This window comes from Sphaeramia orbicularis, chromosome 15 (genome assembly GCF_902148855.1).
Source record: "Sphaeramia orbicularis chromosome 15, fSphaOr1.1, whole genome shotgun sequence".
In the NCBI taxonomy this organism is placed as follows: Eukaryota; Metazoa; Chordata; class Actinopteri; order Kurtiformes; family Apogonidae; genus Sphaeramia; species Sphaeramia orbicularis.
In genome coordinates this window covers 45,900,601-45,914,863 of record NC_043971.1, presented here as the reverse complement: position 1 = coordinate 45,914,863, position 14,263 = coordinate 45,900,601, and the positions used below count along the sequence as shown (strand labels likewise).

Genomic DNA, 14,263 nt, shown 5'->3' with positions numbered 1-14,263 from the left:
CAAGATGTTGAGAGACTGCAATGATTGGAAAGGTGACAGAACTTTATAAAAGACAGGACAAAACCTGTGTTGAGCCCTACCTGGTCAGTATAGGTATCAGGTGCTCATACTGATGGAATTCACTCACTTGTCTCTGTAACATAAGATAAAAATGTCTGCAACTGAACGAATGAGTAGCTAACACTATAGGTCGACAGAACCCAGCCTCTGTGTTTACCACTACCATTTACATGATAAACATCAGCCAAACCAGAGAAAAAGTTTCAGTGATGTTCACACAGTGACAGGAAAGATGGAAGATAAGGTCTTGTTAGTGTACTATTATGTTAATGTGTGTACTAGATGAGTACACATGTTCACTTTTCTGTGTTTGTCCTGCAGGCGTGGACAAACATGATCTTAACGCTCCTGAATCAGGTCCTACTTCTGTCAGACCCATCCTTCCTGGCCCTCCAGCCGGCGCTCTACCCCTGCCTCAGCCAGCTCTCCTGTCATGTGACCGACACCCGAGTCCGCCAGGCCCTGCGGGAGTGGCTGGGCCGCGTCGGCCGACTCTATGATATCATTGTGTGATGCCACACTGCTAACAGTTGTTTTGCAAAGGATGAATGAGCAGTGAACTCGGCATATAAAGCAGGCAGTATGCAGGTAGACCGAAGAAGAGCGTGATTTCTTGATTATGCAAAGGGAGAGAAATGGCATCATGATAACATGTCACAGTGCAGCCAATGGCAGACTCTGATGGTGTAGTTTGGTAATGGCAGAAGACTGATTTGATCAACATACGTGAAACATGCAGTTACTAGTTATTAGTGTTTTGATGTAATTTCTGGAATTAAGTAAAATAATGTTATCTCTGTATTCACATTTTTATTATGCATATTGTTGTTTTTCTAAGTAACAAAATAAGTTTATTATATGGCATTATGTAAGATTGCGTTTGCTTATTATATAAACACTTTTTGGAAAACTAACATCAGCTAGTGGCACCCCAACAAACTAGAATAGCAATTTCGATAAATTAATGTAATGGTTTTACTAGTTATGAAATAATGTAGAACCTCCTTTCACTATCAATTAAGTATGCGTTTTTAGCATTTAACATTAGCTGCTCACTGGCTAAGTGCAGCTTGTGGCTGGAGTCAGAAAGACTGAAGGGATACTATCCACTATTGTTAAAGTTACTTTAGTTACCAAAAGATTTTGGGCCTTTGAGGAAACATTTATGACTTTCTTACATTGATGAAGATGTAGTTATGTCTCACATAGATACATTTCCATTAGCACCATGTTTTAGTTAGTCTTTCCAAAACAAGAAAAATGTGCATTTATTTAAAAGTAAATATTTTTAATTGTCATTTCATTAAATTGTAATTTTAATTTACCATATTTAAAGAGAAAGACCAAAGATAGCATTATTTTACATACATTTAATGTGCATTAGGCTTTTTTATTTTGAAAAACTGGTATTAAGTAGCTGCATCTCTGCACATGTTGGACCAATCAGGTTTCCAGTCCAGAACGACTGCCACTTTTTAAAGAACAGAAATGACAGCTGTACTGTTATAGTGGACATCAGATGACAGTATTTGGTTGGCTGAGAAGATGTGGTGAAAATGAATGAAACAGTTTATTTATATGTGAAGGAGCTATGAGTAATGTGTGAACCAATGTGCCATTTCTGCCTCTTTTTTGTTGGTTCATTTTCCAAAATACAAAAAAAAACAACAAAAAACCCCCCCAAACATTTCCCTTGTGATTTAACACTCAAACATGATTTGCTCTTATCAGTAATTCAGACCAAATTACATTTAATCATTACTATTTCTCATCACATTTTACATAAAGTGCCAAGTGCTTTACTGTACAGTGTCATATGAATGTACACTGTCCTTGCAAATTTCTGATCCTTAAAAACATGAGTAAACACTGATTGGCCTTTTAATAAGAGTATGGGGCATTGTTTTAACCAGTTAAAATATCATTTGTAATAAATAAAAAACTAATAATGCGAGCAGTAAAGGGATATTTATAAGGTCAGTTTTTGAATTATTAATAATAACCCTTATAGATCTAATATCTGCCCAAAAACAAATATTTGACTGTATTTTGGTTAAAATCCCAAAATTAAGAACTTAAGTTCTAAAGCTTTAAACAGACATATCAAACAATAGGTTGAAAATTATGTGTAACGTATTTGATTTCTTTTCTAGGTATGATGGTTGCCATTTGCTCTGAACCACCTCATACAATGGCCAAAATGAGACAAGTAAGGCACAAATGTGTAGAGACGGGATTTAACCCCTAACATTTCAGTCCACATTGAGACTTGCTGTAATATTAGATGAATGTGCCCTCTGTGGCATGTGACAATCAGTGTACGCATATTTCTGCACTGCATCATTCAACGAGGCAAGTGCTGGGAGTAACCTCTTAGCGATTATTTAAATTCTCCATAACATACAAAATCCAAAATATCTGATTATTTTAAGTGTGCAGAGCCAAAGATGACACCAAACACATACCAAAAGAGACCAATATTTATTAAAGAATTTATCTTAAAATTAGTTAAGCACGTTGCAGCAAATGCAAATCTGATCACAACACCTACTATATCAGACTGTTTTTTTTAATTTATATATTTATTTCTTCTGGATCAGCCTGTGAAGCCGCATGACAATTGGTGGAGAATTGATGTGTTATGGACGTTAAAGTGTAAAAGCTGAACACTCTGAATGTGTTCTTCAGTAGGTCAGACTGTGTGTGAATATGTCGACATATCCAGCTTTAACTGTACGGCCCTTTTTTTCTGGAATTTCTGGACCAAGTGTCAAGTTGAGCTGTTAGTTATTTATTTAAATGTAATATGCCTTTAACATATAAAACCCACATATGTTTGCTTGTCATGTATGTATGTGTATTTATGTAAATGAGTTATTATTTAAAACATGCTATGTCATATGACTATACACTGTTTTTTGCTATTTCCTTTGCCTACTTTACCTCCTGATGCAGCAGCTGTGCTTGATACAGATGTTTTAATGATAAAAGAAAAGCAAAAATATTCAGGGTTTCACATAATTATCAGTTACACAAGCTAATCTTACCATGAAAACCACTTTAAATCCATCAAGTCAGTTACATGAGAGAGAAGAAATGGAAATTACACAAAAAAAAGAAAACAAAGAGGCTCATTGGGGTAAATACAGGCAGCCAGTATGCAGACAACCCCCTCTTAACTTTAGCACCAAGAATAAATGTATGATCCCCTAACCAGGAAAATCAGCCACTGGCGTACCAAAAAAAAAACAAAAAAACAAACAAACCTTGTAATAATTTAAAAGCTGTTAAAATACATTCAGATACACTCATATTTAAAAGTTTTGGCAGTGACACAAGCTGTGCTGCTGAGGTACACTAAAGAACAATTATAAAAAGTTTGTAAGTTTCAGAAACTTAATTCAGCAAATAAATTGTATATAAGTAAAGCAAATAATTTGTTTTACTGCCAAAACTTTTAAACTATTAACTTTCATTTTACTGTAAACATCATCTTTAACCATCCAGTTTCACTCGAACAAGCTAAACCTGAAACTGCTTTAGCTTTTGCTCCAAAACCAAATCTCTGATCTGAATCCTTGAATGTCATTCCCAACTCGTGACCATTTGTCAAAGCCATTGCCAACAACTTTTTTCTGCAACTCTTCATATGTCGTTGGCGTTTTTGTTCTTGTTTCACTCTAATACAGCATTTCTGGTGTTAGTTGCATTCATTAATTCATGATGCTACGCTGTACTCAGTGATCCCAGACAATTTTTTGCCAAATCCAGTTCAATTGCATTTATTTCCAACTCTTGAAAGTGTAAAAATGTTTTAAAAATGATTAGAATTTTTCCCACATTTCTTTTCCCTTTCAAATTCTTTAAACCACAAATAAAAATAGCTGGATAGAAACATGCCTACTATACAACACCTAGGTATTGGCCATATGAGGCCAATGATTGTTTCATTGTATTGCTTCAGTCCTTTTTTTCCTTTGTCATATTAGATCCTACTCCTAGTGCTACTTGTTCAGAACCCAAGGTGACATCTTCTCATTTTACTGTTTTGTTCAACCAGTCATTTTTAAGAGAACCAGTAGATTGTAAGAGAGAGGATGAGATGGTTTTTACTCACTTAAATGAAGCATTTAGATGGTGAATTAAAGAAACAGTTTGGTGATTTTCTAAAGTTTTGTTTTTGACATCAAATCATCTGGACAGACAAAGATTCTGGGCCTCATTTCCTACCAAAATTTAACAAAGAGCACATTCACATCAGACACAGTATATACAGTAAAACACCTTTACCAAGTGCATCTTTGTCTTGCACTTCAAAACTATCAAAGAACTGCTCAACATATTTTAATAAATCCTGCCTTAAAATATGTCCTTCGAATGGTGACTTTTGGCACAATTTTTCCACATGTTCACTTTTTTGTGCCAATTTTTCTCGCAAAAATATTTTAAAATGCTGGGTGGGTAAGTGGTATGTATTGTCATTTTATCCTAATAATGTAAAGGGGACTGCATGATTTGGCAAATCTCAACGTATCATTTGACTGATGTTTCCACATGCTGATGTGGAGGTCCAATTTTGTGGAACGTTTGTGACAGTTGTCAGCACAAGTATGGCTAAAAGTCATGTTACACCTTTTTTTTTTCCTTGAAGGATTTTTTTTGTGCTCAAGACATGCCGTGTTTGTTTATTAATCATGATGTTTTAGAAATATGTTATTTGTTTGATAGATGCATCAGTCCATTTTTACCATCCCTGGTCATCTCAGCTTCTCAAATGTAACAATTGTGCTGCTTTTTTTTATTATACGTGAGTGCAAATCCGTTGTATTTTTATTAGCTTATTTTATTTTTTAAAGAATCACCTTTCTGGCAATAAGTAATAACATATAATATAATCCTTTAATCTGTGAGAATGTCTGGAGCTCCTAAGAAGATTTCCACTTCTTTCTTTTCCTCCCACTGAGGGTTTTTCTTTTCATCTGACTCATTTATGGTGAGTGTAAGTCCAGCAGAACCTGCAAGTCATGAACACAGACAGAACCTTAAAAATGGTATCAATTACTTTATATTAACAATGTAGGTTAAACATTGACCTGCAGAAGGTGTTTTATCTTCATGCTGGAGAACTTCATCTTTTCATTCATTGGTTTGGATCTGTGTTAAAGCACACCTGCTCTGATCTATCTACCAAAATAGCTGCAACTAAAACTGCAGGTTTGCATGTCAAAGAGCAACTAAAATCTACACTTGAACATTCATCATACCAACACTGCAAAAACACAGCTAAACCCAGTTAAATCATGGTTCAAATATTAAAATTACCTTAAAATGTGTAGGTCATTATATCCTCCTGAGACCCAGGAAAGTAAAAGTTTTGGCTTTTTTTTTTTTTTTTTACATCAAATAACTGCCCTGACTAGAAACAGCATGATGCAACAGTTTTTCAGATGTGTGTGTGTGTGTGTGTGTGTGTGTGTGTGTGTGTGTGTGTGTGTGTACTGAATGTCCTTTTTTTAAAAAAAAAAAACAAAAAACTCTTGTCCCCTACAGAGGACAAAAATGCATTGCTGGGTCTCTGGAGGATATAAGATTAGCTTATGTTTATCTGCTGACCTCTTAGAGTGTACATTGGTCAAATTCAAAGCTGTGGCTCATGCTGGTCACTGTTACTGTGGTAGAGATGCAGAAGAGAACCAACAATGAAAAACAAGGGAGTGAGCATAAGGATTTTCACTGAAAACCAATATTAGTCCTTTACATGGTCATCGTCAGTACAAAGGCTGTTATCACTGAAGACAGTTGTTAGCTCAGCACTATGTCTGTAGTTTCTAATTTGCCTAGGTCATCATTCTTCTTGGTAGTTCTAGGTTCAGCTTGACTGGTTTTGCTCTTTTGAAGTCCAAAGTAAAGTCCAATTTCCCCCACCGGTTATTAGAACTGAAGAAGTCTCTTGGATGATAGACAAACGTTTTCAAAGAGCAATACCCGTCCAGTTGAACCTGGAAGAACTACCAAGAAAAATTAGGACAGTAATGGAGATAACTAATGTCAACAAGTGATTAATAGACTTGGCAAAAATGTCTCTTTTTAGATGAATTGTGTAAAATTAGCAAGTTCCTTCAGGAAAGTTAAGGAACGCAAATGATTTTTATGATGTTCCCAAATTTTTCTCAAGACTGGACTGACTGTAAAACATGGTTAAAACACTCACAAGTACAGACACTGACACGTTACATTTTAATTTAACTCCACTGTGATTTTATTTATTTAGCCAACATTTTTTTCTTTTCAAAGGAGGAGAAAATAGAGCCTCTCTGTCAAGCCTTTATAAGCAGGCAAACTAGCCAACTTTCCAGCAGCCTAGTAATCAGTGCAATGTTTATTTATTTATTCATTTACCTGAATTTTGAAGCAAAATCTTCATCTTGATTAAATTGTTCCATTGATCCATTGTTTTACCTTATTTCTGGTTAAAGTATCAAGACAAGTATGAGCTGAAACATCTTATTTAGTACAATTAGGTTAAAATAAGTAAAATTTCTTAAGATGAGTTTTCTTTTGTCAAAGGAAATATTCTTGACAAGATTTATTTTTTATTATCCAGAGAGAAGGTTCATTTATGTACTGTACTCTTTTTAGAAAATTGCTCTTTTTGCAGTAGATATACAATAAAGAATCAAAGTCCTGCTCCTTCCACTTGTGTCCTATGGGACTAGCCTAGCCAGCCATCTCTCTTTTTCAATGAGAAATCCGTTTGGAATTGCAGGCTTGAATCCAAATACGAAGGCAGGACTAACAGGCGCCGAGTAAACCAATCACAGAAAAGATGGACATGACACTTTTGTCAGAGAAATTTAAGAATACAGGGTGTAATCTGTAATTCAAACCTTATTTTTGAATCAAGTAAACAACTGACAACAGTTGTAAAGAGCTTTGCAGACTTGGAACCGACTTTGGGTCGTGACAACAAGAAGTCGGTGCGTATGACGCATTGCAAAACCCCCCCCCCCCACACACACACACACACACACACACTTGTGATTGGTTCGGTTTAGAATAGATCATGCACATTTCACAGTGGCTGGCCCAATTCCAGACTGTTTTCTGAGTATGGGCTCTATGCACAGCCCCACTATTTCCTGAACTTAAGGCAGCTCCTTTATTTCCTGTCTTTCATTATTGGACACACTGATTAATCCAGGTGTGCCTGACCACAGTAACAACAAGAAGTAGCAGCACATCTGTATTAATCAGTGTGTCCAATGGTGACACAATTCAAACAGGAACAAAAATTATTTATCTCACCATTGATCTCCAATCAAATTCCTTTTCTGAAATTAGGTCCTATGGGACACAACGGAAGGGACAGGATTTCACTTCTCTATAGTTTGCAGTGACTCAAAACCCCTAATACTGCAGCATCGCCTGTTCACTTCAGAGCAGAAAATAGCCTTTTACTGCACATAATGACTTAACTGATGATGAATGCATCACATAAAAACTAAAATTGAAATTCATCAGTGCTTTACGCGTGTATTCCGCACAACCTCCACCAGCTTTAGGAAGACTCACCTCCCTGTCCCCTTAAACTTGCTCTTTTGTCCCTGACCATTCCCATCTGTCCTTATTCCCACCGGTTGAGGACGAGCTGCGGGTGGACAGATGTTGACAGCCATCAGTGTGATCAGCAGCAGCAAAGGGAAGGATTTAGTTGGTGTTAAGTCTGTGACATCTATAAAAAGCTGTGGACTAATGTGTCATGCAATGGTTTGGTTTGTGCTGAAGCGTTCTGTCGTTTACTGTGGTGATTATTTGGCGTTTGTGTTCCTTATGCAAACTCAAAAATAAGTTTTCCTGCACTTTTGTGACATACATTTGAGCTATTCTTATTGGAGCAGAGATTAAGACAGAACCAAATCATGAATGATCATCAACTTCATCTGCACTTAAAGCTGATTTGATGCACTCAACTCTAAAGAGGAGCTTCAAATCCCTCCTTTATTACATGTTGCAAGATTGTATGATGAAGTATTTGTTAAATTGGAAGCTTCTCTTTATGTGCTGTTATCAAGTGTTAATTCAGTTTGAGATCTTCTACAGGTCAGTGTTCTTGTACACAAGGGATTAAAGGGACTAACGGACCAGATTGAAGATGCTCTGACCTACAATAACTTACATTCACATCTCAGACAGGCTGCTCATGTATCTAAAAAGAAGAAAAAAAAAAAAAAAAAAAAAAAAAAAAAACGGGGGGGGGGGGGGGGGGCATCTGAACAAGTGTAGCAAGAAACCTTTGCCTGTTGTCTAACAGACCGACTGAGCGGCCACTTTGGTCAGTGAGTGAAATTATTTTTTGTGACCGAGTTCAGCAGCTGTCTGACTGTCTGGGAGCGTAGGAGGAAAAGGCAAAGCAGCTTTGAGTCAGCGTACAAACAGTGATGCTGTCCAGTCGTGACTCTGACGGAGAAATGTACATGACCCAGACAACTGACACAGATTCTACAGAAGGAGGTCACATGACAGAATATGCAACAGGGATGTATAGAACAGACATTTACATTCATTGTTGCTTTGTCCAGGTGTATTGATTCCTTGACAAGAAAACTATCAACCATTATTATCTCAAAGGTACATTTTGTGATAAACATGGTTGTAGTTTTGCTATCAAACTTTTAATCAAAGTACTTGCACTTGTTGAGTATAAATGGCACCCATTTAAGGTTCTACAAGAATATCGTAATAACATCATAGACCATGTGACTTCATCTCAAATACAGTTTCCCTTTGTTACCACTCATGCCACTACTGGTCAGGCTGTTTTGTTATTTGTATTACCTTACCTTATGTCAGTACATGAACTTGGATGGATGTGGGCAACCAGTGACAGTCTTTTGCTTATGGCACATTTCTACTCATTGGCTCAACTTAACTTGGCACAGCCTTAATGGCATTACCACAATGTGAAATCTAGGACGGTTTGTAGTCCCATCATTACTGAATTCATTACTGAGTGAGCTGATCAGATGTTAAAATGTGATGTGAAACCATGCATATAAGACAGGTTGACCCAGGATTGTCTTTGGATCAATATAACCAAAGTAAACTAACACAGACTGTCTTAAAATGGTGAAGAAAATTTTCTAGTAGGCTTGATAAACCAACTATAGAACTGAAGTCTAAACAACCATATAGTCACCAGAAAATATGCTTCAACTTTGTTTAATCCATAAAGACCCAGTGCTACTTTTGTGGCTTTTCCCCAAGTTCAAAGTAATTTATCACCATTTATTATAATATTATCTTCTGTATTTGGTGTTTTTCTTTTCTTTTTTTTTTTTTTTTTTTGGGGGGGGGGGGTTATTTTCCTATATTTATTTTACTGATCATGCAGATGTTCATAAAAGCTCAGATTAAAGTTGAGGGTTATTAAATCAGAAACAGCAGAAACTTTTTCAGCAAAATATATCAATAACTGAGCTTAAAAACAAGTGTCTCCATCCACTGTCATTTATCAAACTCCACGGGTTTTACTCATGGATCAGTGTCGTCGAAGATGATGTTTCCACATTCGTTACAGAGCCTCTGAACATCTAAATGGGTCATATCTGATGACCATGCTAAGATTACAAACTGCATTTCACACCAATTATTTTCATGTATTGATAGGATTAGTGAATGAACAGTTGTTAAGCATTTTACATCAGTAGATGGTTTTGGTCGCCAGTGGCTGTTTGGATTTTTACCTTTTAATTTAAAAAACATAAAACAATCTAAAACAGAAATTTTAAGTTTCCTCTTCCCTGAACATCTCATTCATCACAATACTTTGCATAGTGTTACTATGGCAACCCTCCAATTTGAGGGAGGAAAATATCTGCAGTGGAAATTTTAGAAAAGTAATACACATACATGATGTGGTCAACCAATATCAACAGATGTCCAGAACAAACCGGACTCCAAAACAAATTTCATGTGACTACACAAGCACATGTGAATTTTACATATTGCACTTACAAGATTTTTCACAGAGCAATACAAGTTTCTTGTCATAATGTTAGATAATGATTGTTTTATTTCTTGAAATATTATGACCTACCCTCTGAAAAATAGTATTCTTGGCCCTAAAAACTTATACACTTGTAACCTTTGCTTCTGACCGTCCTGTACAATACACTCTGAACATAATGTGGACACAGAGGAATTGTACTGAGATTATTTCTGACTTGATTTAAATCTCCTTAGAGGCCCCCACTGCCCTTTTTTTGTTGATTCAAAATCTGAAAAGTGGAACAGAGCTTTTTCACATGTGATCATGACTTAATGTTGTTTGTGCAGACACACAATCTGCATGTCCCGAATCTACAAATGATGCTGATTCTATGCAGGATTTGACAGTGCAGGAAGTTCAGCCAGGATTAAAGCCAGAACTAACTACATAAAAGCATACTGCATAGTGAATAGGGTTGACGCTCAGTCTGCACAAGGGTAGGAGCCTCTCTGACCTAGAAGTGAAACTACAAATGTAAACAGCTCCAAAAAGATCTGCAAAAGCAACACGATCCTCAATACTTTGGTGAAATATATTGCACAACAGCATAGACGATACAGAGAAAGTGACTCGGAGATACAACTTGAGATTCCCTTTGAATAATAATAACAACAGACAAAAGTTCTGAAAATCTGTTTTTATCAAGGACACACCTGTAAAAAAAAAAAAAAAAAAATCTTGAGCCTGCAGGTGACGGTGCAAGAGGTTTTTGTTGTAAGCCGACTTTCTGCACATCATTTTGCTTGCATTCTTTGCTTGACATTTAATGCTGGTGATGGCAGCGGGTCGGCCAATATGGTAACTGATTTGTACAAGTTTTATTTATTTATTTATTGGCTTTTGATATGATGAACAGCGCCTGAAAAGTTTCCTCCTGGTCTTTGTACATTTGTCGTGCTCCGGCTTCTGGCATCTCGGCTGTTTGTCCACTATATGTGTGTTGCAATAAAAGCAATTTACGTCAGAAATTTGTCCTCATTTTCTACAATTTGACAGCTTAAAGGTTAATAGTTAATTGAAAAATTGTGTGTTGCTTAGTAATTCAGTAAGATCTAAGGTTTAAAAGAACAGAGCAGTGATGAATTTTCAGCTGAAGACCCAACAAAACTATTTTATCTCTCGTCTGAACCTAAAGTGGACATAATGTCTATATTTTAACTGACTCCTCCGTCAAAAGTGATTAATTCACTTTCCTGTAATGTCAGAATGAATCACTTCTAAAACTGACAGGGCACTGACCAACATCATCTTTAACACACATAAAACAAATTGTCACATACACAAAGAATCATGTTTGACTCTGTTTTCCACTGTTCGTTCACTGTCTTTTTCTATCTTTTTCATCATGTTGCATCTTTCACATCGTTTTAATTTTATTTCTCTTAATTTTCATCTTTTTTTCTTTTACATTTGTATCTTCTCATGTCTGTTATATTATTTTCATCTTACTTCTTCTGCAGTATTTTCACCTTGGTGTTTTTTATTTTCTTTTATATTGTTTTCATCTTGCATCTTTTTAGAGGATTTCCCTTCTTTTATTAGTCATCGAAATATCATGTCTTACATGTGCATATGGAATATAATTTCAAATTTAGTGAAAAATCATACTAATTGAAAACACTACATTGAGTAAAATACATCTATTTCTTTATTTAATTATTAAAATATAATAATTTGTTTTTACTGAAACAGGGGATTTTTCAATCACCATTACATATCTTTAATTCATTGTCATATTTGTTAACACCGGCATTATTCTGTTTTATTAAGTAAAGTGCATGGCTGGGATTATTTATTGACTAAATATTAATTCAGTCCGGTGTCATGTTTTACAGTGTAGCTGCTATCTCAAAATAACATTAAAAAGTCTTAAAGGTGAGATTGTATATTAAAATGATGAAAAGTACACTCAAGCGCAAACCAGTTTAAATGTTAACCATTTAACTGCAAATATTTTGCTTATTGCAAATCACCCTTTTACTATTGATCGGTGAGATTAAAATCTTGAAATGATTGTTTTAGCTGTGTATTTCTTCAATATTTGACCCATTCCACAATTACATATCTTGATTGATTTTTATTGTAACAGAGTATCCTCCCTCTGATTAACAATTGCAGTATAAAACTATATACGCAGTGGTTTTTACAATGGAAGAAAATTAATACTGAGCAAAATGATGTTTAACTTATTGTTTTTTTGGCCGTCTAACTCAATTCTGGTTTCTCAAGTGGCCCCTTGAGTTAGTGGATGGATGGATGGATGGATGGATGGATGGATGGATGGATAGATAGATAGATAGATAGATAGATAGATAGATAGATAGATAGATAGATAGATAGATAGATAGATAGATAGATAGATAGATAGATAGATAGATAGATAGATATGAGTTTATTGTACTGTGTAAATTAAATCTATTGAACATACGAGGGCCGTTCAATAAGTTCATGGCCTCACCCAGAACAGAACAACACAGACTGATAATTTATATTTTATTTTTCAACATAATCTCCATTTACAGCAATGCACTTGGTCCATCGATGTTCAAGCATCACTATCCCATCACGAAAGAATGTAACTTCCTGCATTATAACAACCAGTATTTCTGGGTGAGGCCATGAACTTATTGAACAGCCCTCGTATCATATTGTATTTGGATGGATGGACGAACGGATGGATAATGTCCTGTTGTCCATATATTCTGACCTCTGCATGTAGCTGCTCTAACTCCTCCCATCAGGACCTGTCTCTGCTGGACATCCGGACTGTCTGCTGCCCTCATTTCTCCCCTCCCCTCCTGCCTCCAGGATCAGTATTTCAGGCTGATCGTTTTACTCACTGTGGACTCTTCATGTCTGATCGTCTTCGTGTCGGACACCTCTCTTCCTCCTCCTCCTCCTGTGAGCGCTGAACGGCCCCTGTGGCCCCTGGCTCCGGCTGGGCTTCACCTGGTTCACCCGTTCATCATGCGGTCTCTGCTGGAGAGCAGCTGGATGAAGTTTGGACCGGCGGGTCGGGACTCTCTGGACTGGTCATCTGGACCGTCGGCCTTGCCCTCCACTGACGGATCACCGGTCAGTTCTACCAAGTCTATCTACGCCTGTAGTAGCATTTCAGTTTGTCGTCGAATTTTTATTTTATTTTGTTTTATTTTATTTTATTATTCTAGATTATATTTCAAAAGGAGTCAAATTGATCCGCCCTCATCTTTCTTAGAATCATCACAGAATTAGATCAATAAAGCTTCCTCTGTTGACATTTCTTAGGAAATAGAAATGTGAAAACACAGATTTGCGCACAAATACATGGGTTTACATTTTATAAAGTAATGTCATTTCTGGTTTTGTGCCGATGACATAGGAGATAAAGAGGGATGTAGATTTGGAATGTTGTACATTTTTAATTTCCCAACTCAAAAATTATTTTTCCTTTCTTATTCTTGATCTATTATAACACTATAGCAAAGAAAAACTATTTCAGTTTTGATTTGTTAGAGCATGGACTTCAAGAAATGGATTTGGTTTTAATAAGGACAAATACAGCAGTTCGACAGTAAATTAATAGATAAATAAGGAAAGACAAGACAAACGTTGCAGAAGGCACAAATGATGGCACTAAAAGGTTTATTGCATATTTTATTGTGTTCAAAGACTTCGTCATCAGCTGTTTCAGTAGAAATCTTTACTTTAACTTATACTGACACAAAGAGGTCAATTTAACTCTATTAAAAATAACATTTACTGAATGCAAAATATAAACTCCTCATATAAAAGTTTAAATATCCACCGACTGAATTGAAAAAAGACCTTTGCACAACTTCTGAAACAAGAAAACCCTAACACTGCTGAATTTAAACTTTTCCCTCTAATATTTTGCCTCGTCGTGTTCTACTCCTGTTCAGCTGTGATCTCCACCAGCGCCCATTCATCTTCAGCCGTTTCATCCTCAGTCAATAGTTTGTTTTAACGGAACAGAACATGCTGTTGATGTAGTTAATGTGTGGATTTATACAGCTGTTTGTGAAGGAGCAGCGCCCTCTTCTGGACGCTTGTCAATACGACTGACGATGACTTGCTTCTTTGAAATTATCCTCAACTAAACTATGAATTTATTAAAAACAACTTATAGCATTTCTTATGTTACTATATTTTATT

General features: G+C 36.1%; 1 protein-coding gene across 2 annotated transcripts in view; it reads left to right on the top strand.

The window, feature by feature from the left end:
- Positions 1 to 3,297, top strand: part of arfgef3 (ARFGEF family member 3) — an 86,715-nt gene extending 83,418 nt beyond the window's left edge. For both annotated transcript variants that reach the window (XM_030155312.1, XM_030155311.1), the window contains one exon: positions 382 to 3,297. In XM_030155312.1, the coding sequence (XP_030011172.1) occupies positions 382 to 573 (192 nt within the window). In that variant the 3' untranslated portion in view covers positions 574 to 3,297. The remainder of the gene's footprint in view (positions 1 to 381) is intronic.
- The last annotated feature ends 10,966 nt before the right edge of the window (positions 3,298 to 14,263 follow it).